At 29.1% G+C, this 16,103-nt stretch overlaps 1 protein-coding gene across 1 annotated transcript; it reads right to left on the bottom strand.

Annotated features, from left to right (window-relative positions):
• Positions 1 to 13,018: 13,018 nt before the first annotated feature.
• On the bottom strand, positions 13,019 to 15,461 carry LOC114381494 (29 kDa ribonucleoprotein A, chloroplastic-like). Its single transcript, XM_028340765.1, has 5 exons — positions 14,993 to 15,461; positions 14,785 to 14,886; positions 13,920 to 14,240; positions 13,529 to 13,620; positions 13,019 to 13,403 (listed from the first exon to the last, which is right to left on the bottom strand). The coding sequence occupies exons 1-4, from the start codon at positions 15,347 to 15,349 to the stop codon at positions 13,561 to 13,563; spliced, it is 840 nt and encodes a 279-aa protein (XP_028196566.1). The 5' UTR covers positions 15,350 to 15,461; the 3' UTR covers positions 13,019 to 13,403; positions 13,529 to 13,560.
• Positions 15,462 to 16,103: the final 642 nt, after the last annotated feature.

Below are 16,103 nucleotides of genomic sequence, written 5' to 3'. Positions count from 1 at the left end.
TTGTTTTATATATTTAAAATTTATAATGATAAATATTTTTAAACATGTAAATTACATTTTAGATGTATGATAAATAAATTATATTCCAGCATTCGGTTATAAACAAATTTTATAATATAAATTTATATATTTTAAAATAGAATTTGATGTTTATATACTGATAAATGTAAAACAGTTTTACTTTATTATTTAATTATAATTATTATTTAAATTATTTTAAAATAATTATTTTAAAAGTAAGTCAATAAATTTATTGGATAGTTATGTAAAATATTTTACACCATCAATATATAACTTTTTTCTGTTTAAAATATTTATGCACTATATACCAAATCAAAATTATATTTCTCATTCTTTCCGTCAGAATATAAACATCATGCCCCATACGATGAATAAGTAAAGTATATAATGTGTTATAATGCAACAATGGCAATGTGGGTTTGAAGAACTGTTTTTATTTTGGTGGGTTGCAAAATGTAAAAAGGAATAAAGTAGGAACACAAAAAAAAACTAAAAATTAAAATATTTTTAAAACAAGATAACTCTTATGATCTTGAAAGTGAAATTTTATTTTAAGACTTAAAATTTTTTACAGAGGTTTTAACAATTGAATCAAAATCAAACTTTATGATATTGAGTTTTTTTTAAGGAATTTAATTATTTTTCTAATGCGTGCATAATTTATAGAATAATTTAATATCTTCATTTCATTCATAACAAGTTATTGATGATTAATAAGAGTAAAATTAATACATTGTAGCATTTTTTTAAAAATCAAATAAAGTTAACTAATATAACTATTTTATTTATTTATGCAATTCTCTTATAAATGTCTTATATTGAGATTCAGATGGAGTAATTGTTTGTTAAAAAGAAATTTCAAGAGTTTTATACTCAAATTAAATACATTATCATAGAGTGCATGCCGGTAAATTCACTTACTGATGAAATGATATGCAACTCATCAATTTAGTTTATGTTTTGAGTTAAATCATATATATTCATTGTTGTGATTATTATTATTAGACTTAAATATGATTTTAATTTATGTAAATATGACAAAAGTTTAGTTTTAGTATTTTTTAAAAATTATAAATTATTATTATTACTATTTAGTAATGACGTGACATAAATTTAAATATATTGTATCAGGGTTCATGTAAAAGTAGTTATTGGCAAAATATGTTTAATAGCACACCATGTCATTATTAAATATTAACAATGGCCGTTTAAAAAATAATAAATTTATGAGGAACAAAACCAACAGTTTTTTAAGTGCTGAAATCCTAATTTGCAACATTTACATTTAGAAACTAAAAACATATGTAATCATCATCATTATAGGTTATGTATTTGATGAGATCAATTTTACTACAATAATTTTAAGATGTTTGGACTATTTGTTAAAATTGCATATTTTTCTTATTTAGTTGTACTTTTATTTTATCTATCTTGTATACAAAATACAAGTTTACTGCATGTAGGTTATTAGTTTATATAAGATATAAATTTTTTTATAATTTTAAGGTTTATTTGGATAATTATAAACTTAATGTGAGTTTTTTTTATCATGATTGATGTATCATTATAGTGGTCATTTTTGTCTCTAATAATTAAATTAATGTTATCCAAATGAGAAAATGTTGAATTTTCTTTTTTTTTCAATTAACATTATTGAATTATTAAAAAAATAGATTACTAAATATTAGTAATTATGTAAATCAATATTAGGGTATTTAATTATTAGAATAAGTATTTGCTCTTAGAATTTTGATGTGAATGATCCTTGTTACATTATTGTTTGGTTCAAAGGAAGGGAGGAAAAGGAGATGAAGAGTATGAAAGGAAAGTAATGATAAGAATTTTGATTAGATATTTTGTTTGATCAAGAAAAGAAAAGGAGAGATAAATTAATTTTTCTTGTTTAGTTCACAAGAGGTGTTTAAAAATAATTTACTTTTATATTTTATAATTTTAAATTTTAAAATATAAGTATGAATATTTCAGTCATTATGCTTAGTGATTTAATTTTTCTCCTTTCCTTTCTAAATTCTTGAATATTGGAGGGAAACAAAATTTGAATGAAAAGAGACTTTCTTCCTTTCTATTCTCCTTCCTTCTTCAAAATTGAGTCAAACAACACAAATTTATAAATATTCCTCCCCTTCCCTCATTTCTCCCCCAACCAAACTACGTATCAGTGTTCAATGAGGAGTCTTTGCTCATTTGATTGTTTAGTGTTCACAATTATAGGAAAATTATAGTAATTAGATAGAAAATAGTTTTCTCTCATTTGCTGTCCCACAAAATACTATAGAGATTGTATGCAAGGTTCAAACTTTTCACCAAATACATACATTCTAACTAAGTCATTTAATTAAATGATAGAATTAGGAGTGTGTAAAAATTAATTTGATAAAAAAATAAAATTAAACTAATTTTAAATCATTTAATCGGTTCAATTTTAATTTCAAATAATCAAATTATTTAAAAAAATAATAATTCAGGTGAAAATTGATTCGATTATAAATTGATTGGGTCAGAGGATAACATTTTTATGCAAGGTTGGGTACTCCTTGTCCTTGTACCCTTATCTTCTTTCTTAATAAAATACTCTTTTTGCTGATAAAGAAAATGGTGCAACGAGAACATATTATGATTTATCAATATGTTGATCCTTTTTCTCATAAAATTCTAAAGAAAAATAAATTTAGGTGTTAAAAATAAAAGGAGGTTATGCTATTTTACCAAAAAAGGAAAGAAAAAAGGGATTTGTTATTGGCTATTGCAGTCCCACCATCCTTTGAATGCTGTTCCGCTGTCATGATCTAAAGCCATTGGCACCTATTGTTCGCTTTTCGAAATTCATCTATAATAATAGAAACCCAATTTCTTTTTTTATTCTCATATTATAGGATAAGAATTTTGAGAATAGTTCTACATCGAATGTTTAACAAACTTGATAAATCATATTCTGTCTGGTAGGTATTGTCAGTCCTCGTTTTGTGGTGATGAGTCCTGGTTCGAGGGAGCGTGTTAAGAATAGTCTCACATCGAAGTTTTAACAAACTTGATAATTATATAATTGGGTAGATCACTCCCTCATGAACCGATTTTTAAGGGTACCTTTCGAATGTCTTTACTCCATTATAAATTTAATAGAATGAATAATTTGCTTCAAATTCAAATTTTAATTAAAAATATATATTTAAAGCAGTGAACCTAAATTGTCTTGAACACATAATACATACTTCCTCCAAGATTCATGAACAAAGGAACCATCTTGTAGTATATCTCATATTGTCTCGTATCTAAGAGCATTTATGTTTATATTATACCATTAGGTATCTATGATCTATCCACCCAGTACCAACTACTTGGACCGAAACCAATCGGGTGGTCAAAGCAACAACACAAAACCACAAAGAGAAAATAATAACAAAAAGAAACAGAAGGGTGAAGCGTGTCATTTTCAAGAAAATAAAAATAAGATCTCCTCACGTGAGAGTATCAGAAGAAAGTGTTAACTGGGGATTCAATAAATGTTCATTTCTATGGGTACCTACCACTAACAAGGAAAACAGGTAAAAAAAAAAAACATTACTTTTATCTTCACTCACGGATCCAGGATCCTGAAGATTGTATCTTGTAAATATCATACTTTAATTTCTGATTTTACAAAAATATTGATATTTTAATCTTCAATATCAATAAAAATATTTCATAAAGATGAACTAAAATAAATTTTACAAACATTAATATATAAGAATTAGAATAGCTATCTTGGACTTTGAATCAAAACATTTTTAGGAATTATTTTTTAAAGAAAATGTTTTTAAAAAAATTTCTTCGACGAGAATATTTTAATTTTTTTTTACATTTATTTTCTCTTTTAAAATTTATTTATTTTATTTGTAACAATAAAAAAAAATTATATCAACTAGTGGTAGGTTTACTCTATTGTTCTTATGCCTCACCACCTCATAATCACATAGACTAAATTACCGGCCTTTCTGTTTTGTCTTTCATTTTTGTACGAGAAGGTGGAAGAGAAGCAAATTTATTAGTGTTTGTTTTATTTTAATATTTTCTCACTCACACGCTTTTACATGCTCAGTTATTTCTAGCAACTCAAAGCGGCAAAGCATCCTTCAACTTCAATGTTTGCTTGTCACAAACACACAAAAAAATCGAATCTACAAAAATAGTTATTCAATTAAGTACGAATGTCAATCAATATATGAAATAAAAATATTAACATAGTTGTGATCAAGATACAAAAATATTTGTTATAAGAAGTTAATTTCTTAAATAGATTTTAATATTTTAATGATTAGTTCTTGACTTTTGATGGAGAGATATCATAATTAAGAAAAATAGAATAAAAGCTAAATATGTTATTTTTAATAGTTCGTTTAATTCTTTTTTTTTTTATCAAAATTCACCTTTAATCTAAAAATAATAATTTTTACTATTTTTAATCTTTATAATTTTTTAGTAGTTTTAATTTATTACCTACTATCAAATAATAATGTTAATTAATTATGTGGCATTCATATAACTTCTTACGTGATTAAGAGATTGTGTGTAAATTTTATTGGTAAATTATATTTTTAATTTCTTATCTTTTTTATTAGTTGATAACGTCATATTAATTAATATAAAAAAATTAAAAAAAATTACATTTAACACATCATATTCATTAATAATGTGTGAAGAAACATGTCTAATAATAAAAGTTGATATCAATTATGGAAGTAAATCTTCAACAAATTCAATTGATCTTACATTAAAATTGAGTGGAAAAAAAACTTACCACAGCATAATTGATTTTTGTTGAAAATCAATACCTTCCATATTGAATGTTCAAAGTCAACCGTCAAATTAGAATTTCAACTGATTAAAACAAACACACACTTACACAATTCAAATAGTAGTACTTCATAATCCAATAAGCAACAATTCATTGATTTAACTGATTTTGGATTCGATCTTATTCTAAAAATAACCTAACAATGAATAAATCGAAATGACATTTCGAAGACCCAATCATCGAGAAATTAAGACGACATTCATGGGTACAATACTCGGAATGGGCTTCAAGGATGTTCAATAGCAGAGATAAAAAATTAACGTTTCATATGTGACCCAGAGAGAAGAAGCATACGTCGTAAGCAATAATAGCTAAAGAGCATCACTCACAGCTAAGTAACTTTTTTTTCTGCCTAAACATATGGTATAAAAGCATAAAGATCCATTATGTAACTAACTTTAAATCCATTCTTCCCTCCACCTAATTCCTATATTAACTTAGTGTCGAAGTGATTGCAAGTTCGATATCACCACCAGGATTCTTGTTTGGCGCTGCCATAGTCACCATTGAAGGAAACCTTCCCAAACCAACTCATCTCATGCCTAGATAAAATTTCTGACCGGGATCTCGATCTCTTAAACCAAACACGTCTTTTAAGTAAGACATCCAATTTGAATCTTGTGAATAGAAAAAATATGATAAAAAAGACTCAGCAGATGTGGTCAATCAGATTCTTTGTCAAAAATTATTCATCAATAGAACTAGTTATATTTTATATCAATATCATGATAAAAAAATAGTTATAATTCAGAAATTTTATTAAGAAATGTAATTATTTTAGGCCGGAAGCGAAAACAGTAGGTGGTTGTTTTATGAGGGAGACACGCATTTGAGAATCTATCTTTTATCATGTGCATGTGTTTGAAAAGCACGTTGGATAAGTGACTTTTAGATGCTTAAAGCACACAACAAAACCAGACTTTCTTATGTCTGATGGGAACACAACCAAAGTTACCCACCCACGCTACTTATATTATTAGTGAGTCCAATTAGCACGGATCTGTGACCGATTGTCCAAACATTAGGGTGATAAAGACACTTAAAGCACATGTGGTTTACACATTAGAGAATATACTTTAGCTATTAGTAATTTAGTATTACAAATTGTCCTTATCTTTTTTGCATTCTTGATTTACTATAATTACAGTGGTTGACTTTGTCGTCCAACGTTTTGTTTGTTACGGGCTTGGTTTGTGGGCCACTCCTTATGATAAGATAGGGATGGGCCTGCAAGGAATGGTGGGCCAGCCTCATGAGTTGTAAATGAGAATGGTTGAAGACATGAAGGACGAAATGAAACAGGTTTCTCAAAAGGAATCCAACGTGGGTACAAGAGAATTTATATCAACCCTCCCCTATCATATTTAATTAATTGAGTTGGATTTTTTTTATGCATATATTTATATACATCAATAAGATTTCGGATTTTCTTCTCTTTTTTAACATTTTTTCTTACACAGATTTGTACTTCTTTTAATAATAAAACAAAGAAATATATTTTTAAATCTATATGTTCAAACATATGTATAGGGACAAAAAGTAAGGTGCAAAAAGATATTATGTAAAATAGTAATATTGAATCATTTGAATGATATGAATACAAAATTCATAATTTCTGTTCCTCTAATTGTTTTCTTTCACAGCTTAGATTTTTCTGTAAGTGTTATGTAACTCGTGCATTTTATTATTCTTGATAAATAACGCAACCTTTTGTAGAATCCATTTATGTTTCCATTATGTAAAATTTTAAATATTTTAATAATATTTATTTTTAGCGATAAGAAAAAAAAATCCCTATAGCTGTACGAACAGTTTTTTTGTTAAATTTAGATTAGTTTTAGACTTTCAGTGCAAAATATAAGTTACTTGAGAAAATCAATTAAAGATTCTTTAATGATATGGATAATATGTAATGCAATGACATTATGAAAACTATACATTGATGATATATTAAAAATATAACTTTTGTACCACGATGAAATTTTATGTAGTATTGAATTTTACTACAAAATTATTTTTAAAAAAATTAAATATAAATTATTCTTTTTTATTTATCCATAAGAAAATCTCAAATATCAGAAAACTTACACTTGGTTAAATATAAATTACTCTACTTCAATTTAATTTAACTAAAATTAATTTTATAAAACTGAATCTATAACTGCTCACCCAAACCATTATAAACCACTCATTATAAAATCTTAAGATCGCATTTCGATTTGGATCAATTGAGATTGAGACTAAAGTACATAAGGACTATCTCTCACCTTATCTAATGTATTAAGAATTAATTCTTCCAAATGCAAGCACAATGTTAACTTTAATCTTAACAATTAGGGCAACCTTTTGAGGTAAGTACAATATTTCTTCTAAAATAACAGAAACATGCATTAATCTGCAATGCACAATTATAATCATAACCAAACTAGCTAGAAAACAAATTAAACGAACGATCATGCATTTCACGAACCTTTCATATAAAGTTCTTGTACGTACGGGTGTTCTTATTTGGTATTGAAGAAAAGGGTAACTCTTTAAATATTTAAATTGTATCACACTATGGTCAGAGCTGTATCCGATTTGGATAAGATATAACTACAGTATTAATCTCCTTCCCCCGTGGGAGAGGAAGATTATAAGAACTACCAGAATCATATTAGACAGGTTCATATTCCACTTGTTTACAATCATTATTTATATTAAAAAAAATTAAGTGAGTTGGATCTCAAATTAAAATTAATAAAAATCTAGACTTAACAAATACTTATAATAATATTTACGTATTATTTTTTTAACATCATTAAATCAGCCTATTCTAAAACTAATAACGAATATTCAACTTTAATCCTCCTAGCAAATTCCACTATCCAACTTTGATGGCGTTAGTTTACTATAATAATATACCATTATTGAATTAAATAATGGAATAGAATCTTAGGCCGGTTGCTTTGTCGGTCGTATACCACAGGTGGGGCATGACCACCAAACTGGCCACCGGCGGCGCCGGTGAACACAATTTAGGGCATGGCACTTCAAAACAGCATTAATATTTAAAGGCATCTCCTGTTTTTGTTATTTTTCCTTTTCATTTCCCACCCATTCAATTCGATCAAATCTTTTTGGATTATTTTAAAACACAGAAAAAAGTGGAATTGTTTCTTCCCTCACTGCCCAATGAATATAAAATAATATACTTAGTTAAAGTTAAAGCAACAATATATTATGTGCTATTTAAATTTATAATGATGGGAAGTACTTAGGACCCTCCAAATTAATTAAATAAATAAATAGAAAAAGAAACGGTAGAGTGGTAATATGGATTCCATAGATTCATTTAGATACTCTTACATATTTAGATACTAATATTCAGTGAAATTAAATTATTCGCAATGTAATGTACCAAAAGAATATTCGCAAAGTCATGGCGATGCATGTATACTGCATATGGGGTAGGCTAATGTGGACGTTTGTTCAACTTACATGTCAACAGCAAGCGAATAAATATTCGAAACACTGTATTCTCTTTAAAAGAAACTATTAATATAGGGTGTAGATTAATTATATCTTTTTAGAGACTATAGTTACCCTTCATAAGATAATTTTATTCAAATTGAGAACATCTACAACATCATGAAATTAGCTTTTTCAATAAAAAAAATATTTTTTTATATACCAAACTTGACTCAACACCTTACTTAAAGTGAATTAAGAATCACTCCTGGAACCAATTACTCATTGGTGGTAGACTAAATATATTGTTTGTCTCTTAAAAAAATATTGTTTCTATTGTTTATTCGGTGTAACAGTTGAATGTTCTGCTAGATTTGTTGTCTCGGTCGATAAAGGAGCTAGAGAGAAAAAAAAAATGTGGCCCTATAAAAGAGTTTGGCCCATTTTGTTTGATGGGTTTATTTTCAATTTATGAGCTGAAACAAAGTGAAAGATATTGCGGACTGTCTTTGGAAACTCAAGCTAACTGTTTTATTTTGCTTTTCCAATTAAAGGAAAGAGAAATGTTGTAAAAGAAAAACAAATTTTGTGGATAGCTGAAAGAAAAAAAAAATTTGTGGATACATTTTATTGATTGAAATATAAAATCATAAAATTTGGCAAGTCTCTAACACTAGTTATTTAATGAGCGTTCATAATTTTATAATTTTTAATAAATTTTAAGTAATAGTTCAAGGAATGTATGTTAGAAAGAGTATGTTGCTAGCTAGCACTCCTCTAAAGGAAAAGCCTCCTTTGAATTGTGCGAATTCGACAATTAGCATGTTTGGAGAAAACCCCTTACCCATAAAAATCAAAATAAAAGAGCAAATATAAAAGGTAAGAATTTGAAGGGGTACACTTTTTAAGGTTTACCTTCATGATTTCACTTAAAAGTTATAAGAGTTAAACATCTTTTTTGATCCCTAAAATATATGATAATATTTGTTCTTAATCTCTCCTTTAACCAATGTTAGTTTTTGGTCCTCGTTGACATCCCTTTTACTAACTCTGATAGTATCACACATTAATGATGCCTAATCACCCAATATTATATGTTCTCATACTATAAGTGGCATCTTGAGGTGAAATGAGAAACCCGCTCTAGTGGTAGTTTGGGAAGGACAAACGTGACAATGCCATAAGTGACAAATCCGATTGTAGGCATGATTATCAAACTCTCAAGTTAACTCGTTAACTTTTATGAGTTTACGAGTTCACTTATCTTTTGCGAGTTGACTCTTGAGTAATTTTTTTTTTTTAGTATACTCTAAACTCTAACTAAATTTGATGAACTCTCGAGTTTACTACTGAGTTAATGAGTTAACAAGTTAAAAAAATTAAACCAAAATATAAGTCATTTTTTATTATTTTTTGTTTAGCATTCAACATACCTTCATGTTATTCTCAAATACAAAATCCTCACCTTTAATAATACCAAACTCTTATTCTCTAATAACATCAAACTCTCAATGAGAATGATCTATCACTACTATAACCTCTACAAGTTATTATTTAGTAGTGATGTATTATTACCAGACTTGGTTATTTAAATATTTTAAACTTTATGATTTACTGTTTTGTTTTATTATATTGTTGGAATATTTAATTAGTATGTTATTTATAGATATTTTGTTATTATTTTTATATGAAGTAGACTCTTATGAGTTTATGAGTCAAGTCTATAAAACTCTCACAAGTCTGCGTAAATTCTCGAGTTTGATAACCTTAATTATAGGAGTATAGATACATCCTCTCGGACTTTGAGGAAAGCCAAGTATATACTTATTGTTCTTATCTTTTTGCTCCCGTATTTTTATAATTTAAACATGTTGCCTCTATTTTTTCAACATTGTCAAATTTTGTTTTTATTAGCTAATTTTTTTCTGAAGTTTTGTTCTCTTTTTAACTCACTAGATACTTTTATGATTTAGTTACTTGGACATTTCATTCCCTTTTTAGCTCATTACACTTGATTTTAATATTTATGTCATTTGTTTTCATATGTATGATAATAATAAAACATATTTTTTTTAAATAAATTTTTCTTGCAAACTCAATGTTCTCTGGATCCACCACTGAGCACCATCGTTAGCTGAAGAGAAAATAAAACATGGGGACTTTCATGCATGCAACTATGCTAGTGGAAAGCCATTAACCATGGTGTTCGTTACAAAGCCTATATACTTAAAAACTTTATTCATACATACTTCTTTGACGATGATGAGTGCCTCCAACTTATGTACAACCTTCAAACTTTCCATCATTGGCGTCGGTGTTGATATTGATGGGCTTTTTGTATGAACTGTTTGCAACGCTTTCTTTGTTGATTTATAAATGCTAGATCTTTTCATCATATCTCCTGTTCGATCGAAAACCTAGTTCCACTATTGGGAAAAAAAACCACCCACTTCATTTCTTTAACATGTGGTGATATTTTCCTTCAAATTTGGTAACATTAATTACAAATTTTGAATTATGCAACTAAAATTTATTTTCTTTTCTTAATATTTGTTTCAATAATTATATTTCCTTTTTTTATTACAATTTTCTATGTCGGATTTGTTTGAGCAAAATCCCTTCTGAAAATTTATTTAATTGACAACAAACAATCAAGAAGCAAATTTTAAGTCTTCTACACTTAAGATCCTCAATGGTTGATTTGCTTTGAGTCGTGACTATAAGAACAACCCTTGATCAAGAAGCATGGAAGAAAGTGAAAAGCATCAATCTCAAGTATGTCATATCCCCCAAAAACAACATCTACGCAATCAAAAATAGGTCCACCAAAAGGTAAGCATACATAAATTAATGACCATGCCTTTAGAAGATCAAAGTGCAACATATCAGAAATTGCGTATGATTAAAAGCATTATCCAAAGTGAATTCAATCAAAGGATAATATTATGATAAGCTACCACTATTGGAAAAACTATGTTCCATTACGTTTTCTGATACATTTAACAATGATTTTGATCTATTTTTGAAACTAACGTCTTAAAAAATCTTTTCAATTCAAAATCATCTTAGAATGTTTATTTTTAAAAAAATTGAGGATTTTAAGATGATTTTTACAAAAATTATCTTAAAATGTAGACTTTTTAAGACGATTCTTTATAATTTTTCAGAAAATTGTTTTAAAATGTTTTTTTTTTTAAATTAAAAATTTTAAAATAATGATACAATCAGTTTTATGTTTTTATCAACCACTTATGAAGAAAAAACAGTGCTGAAAATCTCATAACAGAGCGACATTGAAAATTAAAACTTAAAGCAAAACCAAATAAATCAATAGGGTGAATACAACCACGTTCGAAAGTAGCAATTGACTACCAATGTATCATTTTTTCTATCCTCTTTCTATTTCTACATTCAATGCTTCTATTTAAAATTCTTGATAATTGTGTAATTGTAAGGTGACCTATCTTACTCCAAAAAAAAACTACACACACAAGTGTATGTCCAAAAACAACCAAAAAAAATTGCTCTATAAGTAGGCATTGACCGATCATAAACCTCAAATACACCTCCAATCTTTGTGCATTTGTCAATAGTTATATTGTTGACCTTGCCTGCATATTGTTTAGAAATGATTTAGTTACTTTTAGGCTTTTTATCAAGTGCTAAGTAACTGGATAGCAAATAAGAAAAGGAAAGAAAGAAGGACTTACCTTGAATTTTCAAAACAGAGTTTTGGCATCCATAAAGAAGAAAAATGAAAATGAAGATTGAAATTTACCTTGGCCGAGAAGAACCAGAAAATAGTTAATGAAATGGAGAAAAGTAAAACCAGAAAGTCATTACCACAAACCCAGAAGGACAAAGCCTAGCAGAGATACAGAGTATATATCATCAGTTTAGTGATAAAGTGATATTATTATAACCATTAATAATGTTAAAAAAAGTCAATAATGTGACGTATCATCAATTAACCAATGATAGAGACTCAACAAAAATTTTAATATATAAAAAATTTAAAACAAAAAAGAAAACTTGATACCAACCCAGTCATTTTATCAAATACCTTAAACATATTTAAGCCTTTTTAAAATCTTAACTTATATTCTATACTAATTATTATTCCTTAGTACATGTTTGGGTTTGCATTCACGAAACGCAGTTTGAAGGCCCCTTCCAGATACTTAAACATGCTTAGTTCTACCTTATTTTAAAGTGAAGACACAGTCAAAGTCAAAACATAACATGTTAATTCAATTTTGTCTAACATGATATTTGAAGAACAGAAGAAAATAAAAGTATAAAAACAATCCGAACACTCTTGCAGCTCATTGGAGAAAGGCACATGAATTTTGCAAAATTCTCAAGGCTGAGAAGTCCAAAAAAACCCGTGACTTATTCTCTCCCTCTACATTCAACAACTAGTGTTTTTATCATAAAAACACTGGTTATTGATATTCAAATAACCCAACCATAAGCAACCCTATTTTTATGTTCTCCATTATATCCACACATCAAATATTCCCCTAAATGAATAGTTGGTTCGGCAACACTACGCTGACGGGTTAAGTAAGCATTAATAAAAAAGGAATGAAAAAAAAAATGCCAATACACACGTATACAATAGAAACCTAGTAGAAGAAAATTTAAAAGGAAAAAAGGAACCCCAGAGACCAAATTGTGACGATACCTCACCGATAACCAAATTCTTGGTTGTATTTACCTTAAGTCCTCAACATAAACTTTTCCACCAAACAATTGAACCAAAAGATAAATCTGTGGTAGATAATTTTCCAGGCACATTGCAATTATAAAATTCTTCCACAACAATGTTGGAACGGGGTAACCAATAAATATTTGAGACATCTACTTCTATAGTGAAAATACGGACTACAAATCAGTTACAAATGACAACAATCAAATTTGGAACATACATTTAAACTTCAAGAGACACTGATATATTCTCCTCTGTCAGATATTGAAACTGTGTGTACATCTAGTCTCAATGCATGTAAGTGTATTTCTTGTCCAAACTGATTGCCAATGACATCTTGCAGCTGTATAACTCCCAAGTCCCAACTACCTGTTAAGGTCAGACATTATCAAAAGCTTAGAACATTTCGCACGATGCATAAATTTATAAGTATATATAAGATGTTATAGCATTAGAAAACACAACATGTATTAAATATGGCAAAGAAATGGTACCGAAATCCTCTCTCGGGTATAGATGAAAAGCTTCAGAACCGCTTGGGCTTGGAATCTGCTAATGAGACTCGTATAGCTCTGCCATTCAAGTCCTGCAGCCAATATCAAATGATCAGATTTTGGTGGTTAAATACAAAATTGAAGATGGTGTCAAAGAGAACAAGGTCTGCACAATTATACATAAACACACAACAGTTTATTTATGACACACATATTTTCATTGATTGAATTCCAAAATGTAGATTTTCAAACACTGATGAAAGCATAACGGAAGATTTTTATAAAACAGCAATTATATGAAATGCTTCTTATCAATTATTTCCTGCCCAGCTAACTAGGACATGTGAATTTTGAGAAAAGAACAAGTCCTGCCTCATTTACATGTGCTTACCACACCATCTAAGGACTGAATTGCACTTTTGACCTCATCAGGGCTACCGAAAGTCACGAATCCAAAGCCTCTAGATCGTCCACTTTCCCTATCATAGATTACCCTAGCTTCCAAGACCTTCTTCCCTTGTTCACGGAACAAAGACTCAAGTGCTACATCGTCAACACCCCAAGCAAGATTACCTACATGAACACGGTTTTCACTATCTGAAGGACCACCACCTCTGGAACCGAAAGAAGAACCACCTCTAAACCGAGGAGCACTCTCATTCCGAGCAGGAGGTGGTCCAGAATTCACTCTCAATGATCTTCCATCAAGTTCCTATGAATTTACAAAAGATTAATTCCTTAGATGTGATAAACAAATATGCAAAGACAAGCATAACAGACAATGACAAACATATCAACATTTCGCATCAGATAAACTCAATCTCTGACAACCAACACTGTTAAACACTGCTAGTTGACCTTATTTTAAGTAAATTTTTACATGTATGTTTAGTTTCACGTGGAAAAGTTGACTCTGAGTCCATAATTAATTTTGAATTGAAAAATTTATAATGAGATTTACTAATTACTTGCTTTTAGAATAAAAACATTCAACCATAAATCCCGTCACTTCAAAATCAATTTTGTTAATTTTCATGTAAAACACTAGATTTTTAAAAACATACCCAATACTTATTGTTATACTTCACAATCAATTATCCAAAAAACACGTTCAAAACATAACTCCCACGCACAACTCAATTTAACCAACCCAAATCCTTTCAACATCAACAATTCCAAAAAAAAATATTAAAAAAAAAACGAACCCTAAACGGAAAACTAGAATTTTAAACAAAACCAAATTACAATAAACTCACATAGCCATTGAACTGCTTAGCAGCCGCTTCAGCTTCCTCAACGGAAGACATGGTCACAAACCCAAACCCCCTGCTCCTCCCAGTAGTCTTATCATAAATAACCTGCAAAAGACAACAAAAACAAATCACGACCCATTTCAATTCCCCCCATATGGTACCCAAAAAATCCATCAAAAACCAAACTTGCAAACAAAAACAGAAACATCACCTCAACCACCTCCACATTCCCCGCACTCTCGAAGAGCTCCGCGAGCCGCGCACTGTCGACACTGAAGGGGAGATTCCCGACAAAGAGCTTAAGGTCGCGGGAGAAGCTGGGGCCGTCTCCGTCGCCGAAGGTGTCCTCCTCCTGCTCCAACACAGAGACACGGGGAACGAAGCGAGACGACAGCGACAACGGCGACGACGACGACAGCGTTGTTTTGAGGAAAACGGCGGAAATGGAAATGGGTTTGGAGTTAGGGGTGAGGGAGAGGGACGAGGAGAAGCATTGGGGAGAACAGAGAGGTTGTCGAGTTCGGAGAGTGAGGGTTGGGAGTGCGAGAGAAGCTGCGGAGGTAGACATGGTTTGGTTTTGGGAGGATAAGGGATAAGGTTTGAGAACAAAGGGAAGTAGAAGTAGGGTTTATGGAAGAAGAGGGGATTCAGAGTGAGTGTGCACTGTCATATTTATGCACAAGAAAGGAGGGGTGAGAATGAATCAGAGAATCAGAATGCATATCGATAAGGTAAGCTAGACTCATCTATTTACTAACTTATCCTTCCTATGTCAGATATTTTGTTTCTTCAATATAAATAAAGAAAAAATTACCTGAATACATTTTACTTTAACAAAAAAAAAAAAAAACCATCAATTTTATATTTTCTAAATAAGCACACCTTCATTTTGCAAGTTATGTATCATATATCTGCCCATAAGTCGTTAGTTGTAATAATATTAGATTCGATTCTCTTTTATAGATAAAAAAATATGATTAAAAAAATTCTACTTAAAAATAATCCATCAGAGATTTTTGATGGAGATTAAAAAAGTGTAATCATGTCCCTTGAAAAAATAGTATGTTGACAATGGTTTAATCATAATTTTTTTCTTGTTACTTTCTTATTATCGTGGTTTTTTTTTTTCGTTTATGTAACTTCTGTTATTAGATGTTAAATCAACACGGATGAATTGAAATTACACAGTTAGTAAAGATCAAATTCGTAAACAAAAACAAAACGACAAAATTTGTAAAATGAGAAGATAGAGATCAAAAGTATAATTTAGCATTTATTTTTTAAAATAATAATATTAATTAGACTTTTCAATTATAGGTTTT

This window comes from Glycine soja, chromosome 13 (assembly GCF_004193775.1).
Source record: "Glycine soja cultivar W05 chromosome 13, ASM419377v2, whole genome shotgun sequence".
In the NCBI taxonomy this organism is placed as follows: Eukaryota; Viridiplantae; Streptophyta; class Magnoliopsida; order Fabales; family Fabaceae; genus Glycine; species Glycine soja.
Note: the sequence above shows the minus strand (reverse complement) of the source record. Positions and strands in the feature narration are given on the sequence as shown.